This window comes from Xenopus laevis, chromosome 3L (genome assembly GCF_017654675.1).
Source record: "Xenopus laevis strain J_2021 chromosome 3L, Xenopus_laevis_v10.1, whole genome shotgun sequence".
Taxonomy (NCBI): Eukaryota; Metazoa; Chordata; class Amphibia; order Anura; family Pipidae; genus Xenopus; species Xenopus laevis.
The window spans coordinates 157570435-157587802 of record NC_054375.1 but is presented as its reverse complement, the minus strand read 5'-3'; the positions used below and the strand labels follow the sequence as shown (position 1 = coordinate 157587802).

At 38.5% G+C, this 17368-nt stretch overlaps 1 protein-coding gene across 1 annotated transcript; it reads right to left on the bottom strand.

Moving 5' to 3' along the window:
* Positions 1-4809: 4809 nt before the first annotated feature.
* Positions 4810-5724, bottom strand: LOC121401324 (olfactory receptor 11L1-like). Its single transcript, XM_041585711.1, has one exon. The coding sequence runs from the start codon at positions 5722-5724 to the stop codon at positions 4810-4812; it is 915 nt and encodes a 304-aa protein (XP_041441645.1).
* Positions 5725-17368: the final 11644 nt, after the last annotated feature.

The window sequence follows — 17368 nt, the reverse complement described above, 5'->3', positions numbered from 1 at the left end:
CGAAAAGACGTCAGTGAACTCAGCATAGGGAAAAGGCAACCCCATCCAAGAAAGTAACTGCCACAATCTGAGGAGAAAATAAACAGGAACCTTTGCACTTAGACCCCTACTGAATAACATCCCCAGTTACCCAATCTATGTGAATATTGTGTACTTGCTACCAGGGTAGCCCCAGAATTAGAGGAGAAGAAGAACCATCAAAAATATGGAATGACAATTCTTCAGAATGAATACTGTTTAGACACGTGTAAAAAAATAGATTTTTGAGTCACCAGCCTGAACCCAAGTGGGCTTTAATCTATTTCTAAAATCCTAATAGGAGGATTAAGAGGAATAAGAGGAATATTATACCTTAATGCAAAGGTAGCATCCAAAAAATTCCCCTCTGCCCCAGAATCCATAAAGGCAGAATTTTTAGCAGAACCCCAGGATAGAGTAAACGGTTCAAAATCCTAGAGGCTAATTGGGGAGAAGAAACCTCTCAACCCAAATGGAGCTCCCCATCTCCATTTAGGCTTTGAGATTTCCTGTCCTCTTAGGACAATGGTTTTTTACCCCACAACAGAGACAAAGACCTTGGTACTGCCTCCAAGCCTTCTCCTTTCCATTGCATGGGTTCCTCCCGAGGGTCAGGTAATGAAAGAGCTAGTGTGGGGTCAGACCCATGGAATGCTGTCAAGGGTGAACCTCTCTCAGCCCGCCTCTCCCTTAGTCTCCTATCAATTTGAATGGCTAACCTCATAAGGTCATCCAGAGAGGATGGAAGAGGGTAGTTAACCAGGCTGTCTTTAAAGGGTTCATAGAGACCCACCCAAAACTGGCTATGAAGAGCAGTATCATTCCACTTTGTTTCAACTGACCAGTGCCAGAATTCCATACAGTACTCTTCTATAACCCTTCTCCCCTGACCGAGTTTACGAATAGCGGCATTGGTTGAAGAAGCACGATCCAGGTCATCATATAATATAGCCATGGTACTAAAGATTACCTCAAGGTAGAAGCAAGCAGGATCAAAGGGGGTAACCTTAGAGCAGAGTTCAAGCAAAGTCAGGCAGGAAATGGTCAGTCCAGGCAAAGTTCTACTGGGGTCAGATAGGCTAAAGTCAGTCCAGGCAGAGTTCAAGCATGGTCAGTCAGGCAGAGCTAAGTGCAGGCAGAGTTCAAGCAAAGTCAGACAGGCAAGGATCAATACTAGGAAATATCAGCAGAATAAACACACCCAGGTACTAACAAAATAGACCTAACAATGGGTAATGAGAATTGGCCTGAGACCCCTTTAAATATTTAAACTTTAGCACCAGAACATGATGACGCCATGATGCTCAGTGCATGAACCCAGAATCGAGTCATAGGAGAGATGCCGGCCCCACAGGCCCCTAGACAAAACTAGACGCTCAGGTAACCTCACAAAAATATACACAACATTTACAATGTAAAACAAAGGTGGGGAAAATGTTTAATATACTTTTTAGCAGATTGTTAGATGTAGTACATCTGATGTTTCAAGGTAAAAAACTGACAGAAATCACCAGGAAGCATGCGAAATGTAAATGGTGTAGTCTTCTAAGGCAGCTCTTGCATATACATTTGCAGATTAAGAAAGCTTTGTATAACTTGCTAACATACTAATGGCATTATGTTTTATGGACAATAATTGATAATTGTAAATCATAGACTTCTTAAACTTTTTTAATATTTCAAGGGTATTTTTCATATTTGTACTTTTATGGAGTTATTTACTAAAACTCAAATTAATCTCATGTTTTTATTAAAACAAACTCGACCTAACTCACATCCACAAATTTATCTCATTTATTAAATAATCAACTTGAAAAAAGTCAGGTTGGGAAAAGTCTCAACAAACAAACAAACAAACAAAATTTTCAAGTTGCAGACCAAAACCCTAAATTTTTCAGATTATCGTACAAACCCAGCATAGATCACAATATCTTCAAATTGTAAAAGGGACATCTTTCATTACTTTAACATGACCTTGGCGGGTTTTAGATGAAGTATTTTTGGGGTATAATAAATCTAGAAAAATGTGAGTTTTTTCCTATAAAATTTGAGTTTTCCTCTTAAAAAACTCAACTAAAAAAAACAAGGTTTAATAAATACACCCCTTAAAGCTGTAAACCATTTGGTTAATAACAGAAGTCACTAATTTATATATGAAAGTGAAATAACCTTTTTAACTGCCTGACTGGTTCCTTGTGGGAATGCCCTACAAACCAATGAAAGTCACATAAAATATGGAGATAAAAACAAGGTGAGAGCATCAGGTGGAAAAAGATTTGTGTCTTCCAATATTGGACATTATTTTTAGGATTATGTGGGCAATACAGATATCAGATACAATGAAGGTATACAAGAAGGGAATAATAGTCACAGAAAATGTTATTGTCAATCTTTGTGCCAAGAAGGTGTCTGAGCAGGAAAGTTCCAGAAGAAAAAAATAATCACAGAAGAAATGATTGATGGTATTTTTGTTGCAGAACCCTTGTGTAGCTGCAGAAATCAAAGACACTGGTGTTATGCTAAGGGAAAACAGCCATGACATAATTATTTTAGCACACAGTTTGAGGTTCATTTTTGAAGGCTAACAGACGATTGTAGATGGACAGATATCTGTCATAGGGCATCATGGTTAGAAGGAAATACTGTAAATATTCAGTGACACCAAAGAAGGCTATGTAATACAGCTATTAAGGGATATTTTAGCTCCTTCATTCAAAACAGTGAGATGGGCATAGTAACCATGGACTGCAGAAGGTAAGATAAGGACTAATGCTAAAAAAAGAACATTGGAGAATAAAAATAGCTAAAACTGAGCTTATGGTTCTCCCACCCAAACCTAGCCCCTCATTTTCTTTTACTGTCATTATAGATGGCATGATAATTTACCCTGTTATTTCAGCACGTTGCTTGGTGGTCTTCTACTACTGCAAAAACTTACTACTAATGCCAAAACCTGCCATTTATTTCCTCTGCAAAATTGCCAAGATATATGCCCTTATCCTATCCCATTAAGACTATTGCAATCTCCTACTAACCAAGCCCCCTGCCTCCCATCTCTCTCCCCTGAAATCAATCTTAAACGCTGCTGCTACGATCCTCTTCTTTCCCTTTTTTTGATATTTTTTTTATTGAGAACAAAAATTTGCAAATGTCCCTCAAATATAAAGATCAGTTTGTTTGGTTACAAAAAAAGCAGTGTTTCTCCAATATGCCCAATGGTCTGTATGCCATTGTTGTGATCCAATCAATTCAACTGAACACCAGACAATAAGATAATTACAATTATCACAGTGCAAAATTATTCCCACAGTGAGAAATATTTACCCTGAATTTGGTTATTAATGATAAGCACATTTATTCACCAGCCATGGGTTTGCAGCAAAATTCTGAATTTGCAGCGGAAAAATTCATCACGAAAAAACACCCATAAGGAAAGAAGCCCATTGACTTTAATGCATTAGGACAAAAAAGTCGCCATAAGAAAAAATGCCCATTGACCGGGTTTTAGATGGAGTATTTTCAGATTCTGATTATTTGCTGCTTTGGAGCTCAATACAGTTTATATATATTGAGTTTTTTACACTTGACCACACAAACTTGACATTTAATAAGCCCCTTAATCTTATACAGTAATTCCTTCTCTCACTTAACCACCTGTTTTTCACTCACTCTATAGGGGCAAATTCACAAAGCGTGAAGCGGCTAACGCTAGCGTAAATTTGCCAGTGTGACGTCATTTTGTTACTTCGCCGTTTTACTAACGGATACTGGCGTAAATTTGCTAGTGAATTGGACCTACTCTAGCGCTACTTCATAACTGAGTTTATTCACTAACTTGCACATTTCACTGAACGTTACCTCTTGCGCCAGACTTGCCTTCGCCACCTCAGACCAGGCGAAGTGCAATAGAATAGATTGGGCTTGCTTTAAAAAAAGTTTACATTTTTTCTAAGTAAAAAAAAAACGCTGGCGTCTTTTACTTTTTTAAGGGTGATAGGCTGAAAAAGATTGTAAATTTTTTGGGGGCTACCCTCCTTCCCCCCTACATTTCTTAACATATGGCACCTAAACTATACAGCGGGCACATGTATAGGGCAAAATAACTTTATTATTAAAATAATTTTATTTTATGAAGCTTTCCCAGGCTTGTGTAGTGTAATGTATTTGCTGCTACACATACGTCCATTGTACTTTAACTTGAAGAATTAACGATAGAGCAACTTCGCTACCTTTCGCCTCCCTGAGCGCAACTTCGGATTTTAGTGAATTAGCGGTGCCCTGGCGAAACTTTGCCTGGCAAAGTGCAGCAAAGTCAACGCTGGTGCAACTTCGGAGGTCTTCCTTCACTGGCTGATTTACTATGTATTTGAAAAATTAATAAAAAAGTTAAATATAAAAGAAAATCTTATACATTAATTATGACTTTTTAAGTTTAAATTCTGTCCTTTATACTCATAACTATGACTTTTAAACTCATAATTATGACATTAAAAAGTCGAAATTTTGACTCATTATGAAATTTTGACTCATTATGAAATTTTGACTCATTATGACTCTAAAAAATCAAACTTTTGTTTGTTTTTTTGTTATGTTTTTATAGTCATAATCAGAAGTTTAAGGGGCAGATTTATTAAGGATCTAGTTGTATTTTCCACAAAAATTTTTTTGAGGTTAGGTTTTTTTGGATATGGACACCTTTACAACAAATATTGTCTGACTGATTGAACATCTACAATTCCTCTGTGTAGTAAATAAAAGGATATCATAAATAAAAATTAAATATACATTTTTTTATTGCATAGTAGCTTTAAAGGCATTTTTCAATTGTTCATTTTTCAAGCTGTAAATCATTGGGTTAATAAAAGGAGTCACTACTGTGTATAAAAGTGAAAGAAGTTTGTTAATGGTCTGTGACTGGTTTCTTGTGGGAACGACATAAATACCAATAAGAGTCCCATAAAATATGGAGACCACAGCCAAGTGGGAGCTGCAGGTGGAGAAGGCTTTTTGTCTCCCAATATTGGACTTTATCTTTAGGATTTCATGGGCAATACAGATATAGGATCCGATGATGAGCATGAAGGGGAAAAGAATTGCAGGAACGGATACTGTTTTTGTCAATATCCGTGCCAAGAAGGTGTCTGAGCAGGAAAGTTCCAGGAGAGGAAAGTAATCACAGAAGAAATGGTTGATGGTATTTTGGTTGCAGAACTCTTGTGTAGCTGCTGAGATCACAGTGACTGGTATAAAGCTAAGGACAAGCAGCCATGACATGAGAATTAATTTAACACAAAATCTGTGGTTCATTATTGAAGAATAACACAGAGGATTACAGATGGCCAGATATCTGTCATAGGACATCACAGTTAGAAGGAGACACTGTAAAGCTTCAGTGACACCAAATATATAAAGTTGTACAATACAGCCAATAAGGGATATTTTAGCTCCTTCATTAATCACAGTTTTGAGCAGGATGGGAACAATAACCATGGACTGCAGGAGATCAGATAAGGAGAGTTGTTGGAGAAAGAAGAACATGGGAGAATGAAGATTTTGGCTAATTGTTACCAATGTTATGATAAGGGCATTTTCATTTATGGTCAATATGTGAACCAGAAAAATCAAAGAAAAAATCAGAAACTTGTAATTGTTGAGATGCAGAAATCCCAACAGAATAATCTCAGAAACCATTGAGTGATTCTTCATTCTCAATACCTAGGAAGGAAAAACATAAATTACTTTCTGCTCTTGTGAACCATCCAGTCTAAAATCTAAACTGTCAGCATGAAAAAAACATATTAGCATTTTTTAATCATAATTTCTCTCAGAACAAGAAGGTGGTACCACTGGTAGGGTTGAGCACACATTTTATGTATTGCTATCCATTCATTTATTGCTACAGGCCAGAAGTTAGTCTACAGAATGATATGTTAATAAAATAATACAAGTGGTAATTTGAGATGGGCAGCAACATCACAAGCAGGAGACAAATATTTTTGGTTTAAATAGTAGCCCTTGACCTCCGACTAGATGAGGAGATGGTCATACTGGGGGTCATTTATAAAGTTCATGCAGCGCATATTTATTCACAGATGGTTGTATTGTCCATGCTTTTTCCTGAATGCTTAAATATTGCACTGCTGTGCCTGTCTTTCCAGTTTTTGAGAGACATGAGTGGGTGAGCCCAGGAGCAGGGAACGTGCTAAGAAGCATGATACACCTTGGGATCCCTTGTGCTGGTGAAAATCACCAAGACAGGTTGCACTACCCCTTAAGAGGAATCTATTTGCAATATTTCAATGTGTAAAGGCTTTCCACGTTTTGCTTTAAATGTACCCGAAGAGTCTATGCTGTCTGAATGCTGTGACCAAGATCTACTGCCAATTGTTCAATAAATAAGTCATTGTTGGAAGCGGAAGCTAAAAGATACTGTACACGTGGGCAAGATTGTGGACAACCTAACATAGTGTCTGTGCTGTTTGTCAGATACAGATTACAATTTGATAACTCTTGCTAGAATTAGCCAATTAGAGCAGCTGAAATCTATCTTATAGTATGAGTGTATTGTATACAGATGTATTAAATACCGTAGAAAAAATGATACTGTTGTAAAGACTGTTTGTGAAACTGATTTATTATTCGTCCTCCATGTTTTTTTTTTATAATAGTTCCCATTTAATAATTGCTATGGATTTATTGAATATGAAAAGGAAGACCATACCTGCTCGTTAGAACCAGCATTAAGTTGTAATCAGAAGAAAGCACAAAGATCAAGTCAAACCGTTTCATTGTCACAGACTTTTCTGCACAACCTTCCTATAAAACTTATCCAAGTATAAAAATGTACTGACGTGATCAGAATGGCACCGGCTTCTGACTGGGAGGTGTTAAACTTGTCTCCTTTTATTTACTAGATGCACCAACTTACACACTCACTAAGTCTATGGAGAAATCTGCTGAGGCCTATTGAGACATAATTAATTAGCATTATTAGATTATAATAATGCAACATTACAATATCAGTTCAAACGTTTTGTTTTGATTTTAGAGATATTTTACAGCTTCAGTATTTTAATTCATTGAAGTAAGTTGAAGAGAGAAGAGGGCTCTACATAATGCATTCCATTTCTACAATTATTAAAGCAGGGAGCACAGATACATATTACAACTAGGGATGAGTTCATTTTTCTTTCGCCAGCCATGGATATGCAGCGAAATTTCACATTTCTCCATCGACCCAATTTTTTTTCTGAAATTGTGGCAAAAATATGCCATAAAAAAAAAAGTCCCCAAGACAAAAATGTTGCAGAGACAAAAAAGTCGTCATTAGAAAAAAACACTCACTGACTTTAATGCATTTGGACAACAAAGCCACTGAGACAAAAAAAGTTGTCAAAGAAAAAGGGGCCCATTTACTTTAATGCACTTGAGAAATTGTCGCTCACGTAAAAAATTGTCGCTCGTAAAAAAAACTTGACTCCCATTTGACTTCAATGTGTTTTGCAAATTTTTTGTCATTCGCAAATTTTTCAACAAAGTTAAATGGGACAGATTCACTTCTAATCACTGATAATAATCACATGAGTTTGGATGCTTGTGACTCACATACAGTTACATTGAGCCTATTGTGATACTCGTTGCTGGTGGTCCTTCAAAGGAGGAACAAGCTGCAGGGTATTGTGGAGGAGGCTGTTTTTTAGTATAAGAATGGTTCAGCAAAGAAGATTTTTAGACATCACTTAGTTCCAATCTAAGATCTGTAGCCAAGTCCTCATTCTAGAATGGAGACCAATTTTCTGGGGGACAAATTGCACTGGTACCCTCTCTTATTATTTTTTCAAGCTATACTCCAAATAATCAAGGCATAGGAGGTACATTCAGCAGGATGGGGGGAGTACAACCCACCATGCTAATAGCTTTGGATTTGAAAGCATGAAAACTATCCCCTTACACACAAAGGGACTCAGAATGGATACAGCAATGCAAAATACAGAGCTGGCTAATAGTGATGGGCGAATTTATTCGCCAGGCGTGAATTCGCGCTGAATTCGCGCAATTCGCCGCCAGTGAATAAATTCGCAAAACGCCCGCGAAAATTCTCAGCAAAAATTCTCAGCCTATCAGGATCAACTCTTCCAAATCATCTCTATCTATTATATAACAAACTGTAGCCATTAACTTTGGATTTAATGATAGTGCAAGAAGTTAAATATCTTTCATCAGCATCAGACATCACCAGGCAGGGTATTCCTCAACCTTACTGATCTCATTGTGAAGAACAAGCAGGGGCGATCCTGGCCCCTCCGCCGCCTGGGGCAGCAGCAGTTACTGCTGCCCCCCCTCCCCCGGAAATTCGCTCTTAAAGTACCAGGAGCAGTATTTTTGCTGCCCCTGGTACCTAGTGGGGTGCTGCAGCCTGAGGCGACAGCCTCAACTTGCCTCATTGGCGAAGCACCCCTGAGAACAAGTAGTCTTTTCTCAGAGTTGAATTCTTCCACAAGAAAGATCCAGCTATCAAAGTTGGGGTAATCTTCTTTGGAGAAAAGGTGGTTGCGAGTAAACATAATTACAGTTAACAAGTACATTACAGGGCATTATAGACAGATAGCGGGGGGTCTTTTTCCGATAGAAAAGAACAAGGAACTGGATCAGCCCCTTTAGACTGGAGAAACTGAGCTTTAATTTAAAGAAGAGCAAATGGGTCTCAACAGTGAAGGCAGTGAGGTTAGGGAATACCCTGGTAAGTGAGATTGTGATGTGAATTTTATTAATGGCCAAGCCCATCAAGTTTGTTCTTGAACAGGTAAATATCCAAGACTACAGTGATCTCTGGATCATCAGTTAATTTAGTTTGAATATCTATCAATTATCTCTCCATCAAAGTAATCTATCTATCTATCTATCTATCTATCATTATCTATCTATCTATCTATCTATCTATCTATCTATCTATCTATCTATCTATCTATTATCTATCTATCTATCTATCTATCATCTATCTATCTATCTATCTATCTATCTTTATCTATCTATCTATCTATCTATCTATCTATCTATCTATCTATCTATCTATCTATCTTTATCTATCTATCTATCTTTATCTATCTATCTATCTATCTATCTATCTATCTATCTATCTATCTATCTATCTATCATCTATCTATCTATCTATCTATCTATCATTATCTATCTATCTATCTATCTATCTATCTATCTATCTGTCTGTCTGTCTGTCTGTCTGTCTGTCTGTCTGTCTGTCTGTCTGTCTGTCTGTCTGTCTGTCTATCTATCTATCTATCTATCTTTGTTAAAACAAAATAACAATGTAATTATGTAAAGTATCAGCCTCCTATTCTTTGTGATTTTTCATGTGGAAAAAGATCCCCTGCTCTCTGTCTATAATGATCTTTGTCAATTATCTATACCAACTTCAGAATCACATGGATGACCTGGAAAATTGTTGTGATAGGAATTATGCCAATATCAAAGGCCCTCTTAACCCTTTAACCGCCAAGCACGTACGGCGTACGTGCTGGCGGTTCAGGGCTCAGGCTGCCAAGAACGTACCATGTACGTTCTCCTGCAGCTGAGCCCTACACTCTGCATCGGCGGCTTTTGCCGCCTCCGCAGAGTGTCAGAAGGGTTGACAGCCCCCTGGGCAACAAGGCTGGGGGGCTGTCGAGTCGGATCTGCGACACGATTGTCGCAGATCCGACTTCAAAGACGCAAATGCGCTGGAAAAAGCGCTGCTGCATCATACTCACCTCTTCCTTCCTGAACAGCCGCCCACACGCTTCCTGCTGCGCAGTAACTCTGCAGACACGCTGTTCTGGCTGCCTCTATCTGTTCCAGCGATCCTCCTGCTACAAAAACGGTAAGTGCACGTTTTTTTACCCACTTACCTGCATTTACACATACCTACAGTACATTTATACACTTACACAAACATTTTAGTAAAAATTTGTATTTTTTATTTTTTATTTTTTTATTTTAGCACACTTGGTCAATTTTGTACACTTATTTACACTTAATTACATGTATTTGCCACACTTAGACAACTTTTATTAGTGCACAAATATGTATACACAAAAACTCACAAACAGGTTTTTTTTTTTTTTTTTTACTTATTCATTGTACTGTTTGTTTTGCCTAAAAACATGTTATTTTGACAGCGTGACTATTGGATAATCGATTTCGGCCACTAATTACGCTGTCGGATCAATTATTTGTTATTTCATTGATTTACGCTATTTTTGTGGTTTTATTGCAATTTTATCCCTGCATTATTGTTCCTTTTGAATCTTTAGTATTGTTTTGCTGTTTGGTGCTTTGGTATAGAAAGATTTATTTTACTTAGTTTTATTCGCCAGAAGATATGCTTTCCAAAAATATATAGTTTTCTAGGGGTCTTTTTACATTTTGTGGGTCATACGGCACATAACGCACAGTTGGGGCTCTCTTTTCTGCAGCTTAGTTGGCCAGCGTGAAAATTCATATGCATGTTTTTCATTTGGGGTCCGTACACGCCACATACTTTGGTAAATCTTTGCATATTGGGCATCAAACTATTCAGTAGACCTCTGACGTCCATATTTAGGGTGATTTCTCTTTATACGTAAAACATTGTGTGTGATGAATGCGGCAAACTGCAACAATTTTAGGCGATTTTCAGAAATGTTGTAAAAACCTCTACGTTTAGAAAAGCTTTGCAGTTTGGTAGTTTGGTGTAGAAAGACGTCTTTATCTTAGGTGGATTCGTCAGAATGTGTACTTTCCAAAAACATATGGTTTTCAGGGATTTTTGCTGTTAGGAGGGTCTTGAGGCACATAATATGAAGTCAATGGTCTATGTTCACAGAAGGCGAATCGGCAGTGGAGTAAATCATATGCACTATTTTCATTTGGGGTCCGCATATGCCAGCTGCCTTGGTATATCAATGCATATTGGGCATCAAACTGTTCAGTAGACCCTTGGCATCAATATTTATGGTGTTTTACAATTGTATGCAAAAAATTGGGTGAAATAAATGCGGCCAATTGCAATATTTTTAGGCAATTTCAAAAATGTAAAAACTGTTGCTTTTATCGCCAAATTTAGGAAAGGCTTGCGACTTGGTACTTTGGAGTACAAAGACATGCATACCCAATTTGGATTCGCGGGAATGTGTACTTTCCGAAAATATATGGTTTTCTGGGGTGAATGTGCATTTTCTACCTTTGCTCCCCCCCAAAACTATGTTTATGTGTTGATTTTGCAGTACCTAAAATGACAGACCATATGGGGGTCTTCCTTTTGGGGGTCCTATATGCCACGTGCTTGGGTACACTATACATATTGGGCATCAAACTCTTCAGAGGACCCTAGGCTTTCATATTTGGGGTGATTTCTCTTGATACCTAATAGTATGTGGGTAATACGATGCTGCAGGTTAGAAATTTTGAGGTGACTTTTGGAAATGTCACCAAAATCACCAAATTTGGGAATGGTTTGCGGCTTGGTACTTTGGAATACAAAGACATGCATACTCAATTTAGATTCGTGGGAATGTGTACTTTCCGAAAATATATGGTTTTCTTGGGTGAACTTACTTTTTTCTACATTTGCCCCCCTCAAAACAATGTAAATGTGTTGATTTTGCAGTATCTGAAATGACAGACCATATGGGGTTCTTCGTTTTGGGGCCCCTGTATGCCACGTGCTTGGGTACACCTATACATATTGGGTATCAAACTGTTCAGAGGACCCTAAGCTTTCATATTTGTCTTGATACCTAAAAGTATGTGGGTAATACAATGCTGCAGGGTCGAAATTTTGAAGTCATTTTTGGAAATGTCCCCAAAATCACCAAATTTAGGAATGGTTTGCGGCTTGGTACTTTGGAGTACAAAGACATGCATACCCAATTTAGATCCGTGGGAATGTGTACTTTCCGAAAATATATGGTTTTCTGGGGTGAACTTACTTTTTTCTACATTTGCCCCCCTCAAAACAATGTAAATGTGTTGATTTTGCAGTACCTGAAATGACAGACCATATGGGGGTCTTCGTTTTGGGGCCCCTATACGCCACGTGCTTGGGTACACCTATACATATTGGGCATCAAACTGTTCAGAGGACCCCAGGCTTTCATATTTGGGGTGATTTGTCTTGATACCTAAAAGTATGTGGGTAATACGATGCTGCAGGGTCGAAATTTTGAAGTCATTTTTGGAAATGTCCCCAAAATCACCAAATTTAGGAATGGTTTGCGGCTTGGTACTTTGGCGTAGAAAGACATGCATACCCAATTTGGATTCGTGGGAATGTGTACTTTCCGAAAATATATGGTTTTCTGGGGTGAACTTACTTTTTTCTACATTTGCCCCCCTCAAAACAATGTAAATGTGTTGATTTTGCAGTACCTGAAATGACAGACCATATGGGGGTCTTCGTTTTGGAGCCCCTATACGCCATGTGCTTGGGTACACCTATACATATTGGGCATCAAACTGTTCAGAGGACCCCAGGCTTTCATATTTGGGGTGATTTGTCTTGATACCTAAAAGTATGTGGGTAATACGATGCTGCAGGGTCGAAATTTTGAAGTGATTTTTGGAAATGTCGCCAAAATCACCAAATTTAGGAATGGTTTGCGGCTTGGTACTTTGTAGTAGAAAGACATGCATACCCAATTTAGATTCGTGGGAATGTGTACTTTCCGAAAATATATGGTTTTCTGGGGTGAACTTACTTTTTTCTACCTTTGCCCCCCCAAAACGATGTAAATGTGTTGATTTTGCAGTACCTGAAATGACAGAACATACAAGGGGGGGTCTTCATTTTAGGGCCCCTATATGCCACGTGCTTGGGTACACCTATACATATTGGGCATCAAACTGTTCAGAGGATCCTAGGCTTTCATATTTGGGGTGATTTCTCTTGATACCTAAAAGTATGTGGGTAATACGATGCTGCAGAGTAGATATTTTGAGGTGATTTTTGGAAATGTCACCAAAATCACCAAATTTAGGAATGATTTGCGGCTTGGTACTTTGGCGTAGAAAGACATGCATACCCAATTTGGATTCGTTGGAATGTTTACTTTCCGAAAATATGTGGTTTTCTGGGGTGAACTTACTGTTTTCTACTTTTGCCCCCCCCAAAACGATGTAAATGTGTTGATTTTGCAGTACCTGAAATGACAGACTATATGGGGGTCTTCCTTTTGGGGCCCCTGTATGCCACGTGCTTGGGTACACCTATACATATCGGGCATCAAACTGTTCAGAGGACCCTAGGCTTTCATATTTGGGGTGATTTCTCTGGATACCTAAAAGTATGTGGGTAATACGATGCTGCAGGGTAGATATTTTGAGGTGATTTTTGGAAATGTCACCAAAATCAAAAAATTTAGGAATGATTTGCGGCTTGGTACTTTGGCGTAGAAAGACATGCATACCCAATTTGAATTCGTGGGAATGTGTACTTTCCGAAAATATATGGTTTTCTGGGGTGAACTTACTGTTTTCTACTTTTGCCCCCCAAAAACAATGTAAATGTGTTGATTTTGCAGTACCTGAAATGTCAGACTATATGGGGGTCTTCCTCTTAGGGCCCCTATATGCACATGCTTGGGTACACCTATACATATTGGGCATCAAACTGTTCAGAGGACCCTAGGCTTTCATATTTGGGGTGATTTGTCTTGATACCTAAAAGTATGTGGGTAATACGATGCTGCAGGGTAGATATTTTGAGGTGATTTTTGGAAATGTCACCTAAATCACCAAATTTAGGAATGATTTGCGGCTTGGTACTTTGGCGTAGAAAGACATGCATACCCAATTTGGATTCGTTGGAATGTGTACTTTCCGAAAATATATGGTTTTCTGGGGTGAACTTACTGTTTTCTACTTTTGCCCCCCCCCCAAACGATGTAAATGTGTTGATTTTGCAGTACCTGAAATGACAGACTATATGGGGGTCTTCCTTTTGGGGCCCCTGTATGCCACGTGCTTGGGTACACCTATACATATCGGGCATCAAACTGTTCAGAGGACCCTAGGCTTTCATATTTGGGGTGATTTCTCTTGATACCTAAAAGTATGTGGGTAATACGATGCTGCAGGGTAGATATTTTGAGGTGATTTTTGGAAATGTCACCAAAATCACCAAATTTAGGAATGATTTGCGGCTTGGTACTTTGGCGTAGAAAGACATGCATACCCAATTTGAATTCGTGGGAATGTGTACTTTCCGAAAATATATGGTTTTCTGGGGTGAACTTACTGTTTTCTACTTTTGCCCCCCTCAAAACAATGTAAATGTGTTGATTTTGCAGTACCTGAAATGTCAGACTATATGGGGGTCTTCCTTTTAGGGCCCCTATATGCCACATGCTTGGGTACACCTATACATATCGGGCATCAAATTGTTCAGAGGACCCTAGGCTTTCATATTTGGGGTGATTTGTCTTGATACCTAAAAGTATGTGGGTAATACGATGCTGCAGGTTAGATATTTTGAGGTGATTTTTGGAAATGTCACCTAAATCACCAAATTTAGGAATGATTTGCGGCTTGGTACTTTGGCGTAGAAAGACATGCATACCCAATTTGGATTCGTGGGAATGTGTACTTTCCGAAAATATATGGTTTTCTGGGGTGAACTTACTGTTTTCTACTTTTGCCCCCCCCCCCCCCAAAACGATGTAAATGTGTTGATTTTGCAGTACCTGAAATGACAGACTGTATGGGGGTCTTCCTTTTGGGGCCCCTGTATGCCACGTGCTTGGGTACACCTATACATATCGGGCATCAAACTGTTCAGAGGACCCTAGGCTTTCATATTTGGGGTGATTTCTCTTGATACCTAAAAGTATGTGGGTAATACGATGCTGCAGGGTAGATATTTTGAGGTGATTTTTGGAAATGTCACCAAAATCACCAAATTTAGGAATGATTTGCGGCTTGGTACTTTGGCGTAGAAAGACATGCATACCCAATTTGGATTCGTGGAAATGTGTACTTTCCGAAAATATATGGTTTTCTGGGGTGAACTTACTGTTTTCTACTTTTGCCCCCCCCAAAACAATGTAAATGTGTTGATTTTGCAGTACCTGAAATGTCAAGACTATATGGGGGTCTTCTTTTTAGGGCCCCTATATGCCACGTGCTTGGGTACACCTATACATATTGGGCATCAAACTGTTCAGAGGACCCTAGGCTTTCATATTTGGGGTGATTTCTCTTGATACCTAAAAGTATGTGGGTAATACGATGCTGCAGGGTAGATATTTTGAGGTGATTTTTGGAAATGTCACCAAAATCACCAAATTTAGGAATGATTTGCGGCTTGGTACTTTGGCGTAGAAAGACATGCATACCCAATTTGGATTCGTGGGAATGTGTACTTTCCGAAAATATATGGTTTTCTGGGGTAAACTTACTGTTTTCTACTTTTGCCCCCCCCCCAAAACGATGTACAGTAAATGTGTTGATTTTGCAGTACCTCAAATGACAGACCATATGGGAGTCTTCCTTTTGGGGCCCCTATATGCCACGTGCTTGGGTACACCTATATATATTGGGCATCAAACTGTTCAGAGGACCCTAGGCTTTCATATTTGTGGTGATTTCTCTTGATACCTAAAAGTATGTGGGAAATACGATGCTGCAGGGTAGACATTTTTAAGTGATTTTTGGAAATGTCACCAAAATCACCAAATTTAGGAATGATTTGCGGCTTGGTACTTTGGAGTACAAAGACATGCATACCCAATTTAGATTCGTGGCAATGTGTACTTTCCGAAAATATATGGTTTTCTGGGGTGAACTTACTTTTTTCTACCTTTGCCGCCCCCCAAAACGATGTAAATGTGTTGATTTTGAAGTATCTGAAATGACAGACCATATGGGGGTCTTCCTTTTCAGGCCCCTATATGCCACTTGCTTGGGTACACCTATACATATTGGGCATCAAACTGTTCAGAGGACCCTAGGCTTTCATATTTGGGGTGATTTCTCTTGATACCTAAAAGTATGTGGGTAATACGATGCTGCAGGGTAGAAATTTTTAGGTGATTTTTGGAAATGTCGCCAAAATCACCAAATTTAGGAATGGTTTGCCGCTTGGTACTTTGGTGTAGAAAGACATGCATACCCAATTTGGATTCAGGGGAATGTGTACTTTCCGAAAATATATGGTTTTCTGGGGTGAACGTACTTTTTTCTACCTTTGCCGCCCCCCAAAACGATGTAAATGTGTTGATTTTGCAGTATCTGAAATGACAGAACAAACGGGTGGTCTTCCTTTTGGGGCCTCCTATGCCACGTGCTTGGGTACATCTATTCATATTGGGCATCAAACTGTTCAGTGGACCCAGAATTTTATATTTGGGGTGTTTTACATTGATACCTAATGATGTGTGGGAGATATGTTGCTGTAGAGTGGAAGCTTTGAGGTCATTTTTCAAAAAATTCACCAATTTCTATAAAACATTATAACTTTAGGAAACAATTGCAACTTGGTGGTTTGGAGTACAAAGATATTTCTACCCATTTTTGATTCACCAGAATCTGTTCTTTCTAGTAATGGGTAGTTTTCTAGGGTAAACCTACTGTTAGCGGAATGTTTGGCCTTGAAATCAAAAGTATGCCGTTTGGGGAGTGTTGCTTTGGAAATTTGGTTGTGTACTGCTTGTAGATTTTGAGCTATACAAGTGAGAAATCTCCATAAAACTATATATATTTGGTATTGTCGCGTTCAGGAGACATAGACCTTTCTAAATCGGCTGTGTTCTCGTACATAAAATGAATGATGTTTCTGATATATGTGATTGTTCTTCGTGCAACATGATTTTTTTCATTTTTTTTGACACTTAGAATCCAATATTTTTTTAGAGAAGTAGAATTACACCAAAATTCTTGGATATTGTGAATGTTCAGGTTGTCCTGAAAAAAACAATATATTGTTTTCCTGGGTTAACTAAAAGACCACCCCAGGAAAGGCCCTTAAAGTGAAAGAGTGCAAAATATCTAAAAACTGCTTGGCAGTAGATGTTCGCATCTAGGACAAAACGGCTGGCAGGGAAAGGGTTAAACAAATGGCCAACCAGACTTAAGCCTGACATTAAGGGGGGTGTTTACTAATAAAAAAGTTCAACCAAACTCCCATGCCCAAATTTGCCTTATTTAATGATAAACAAATTCAATTTAATCAGAATGGTAAAAACTTTAAAAAAAATAGAAAGAAAGCACAAATCGTAAGATTTTTTTGGGGGTTTTTCTCCTAAAAAGCAATTTTTTTTTTGCCTGAAAACCCCGAAAAAGTCGGATTTTCAGGCTAAACCCACCGAAGACCACAATAACA

Excerpts from the sequence above, each read along its gene's own strand:
- LOC121401324 (XM_041585711.1), bottom strand. The coding sequence starts at position 5,724 with ATGAAGAATCACTCAATGGTTTCTGAGATTATTCTGTTGGGATTTCTG.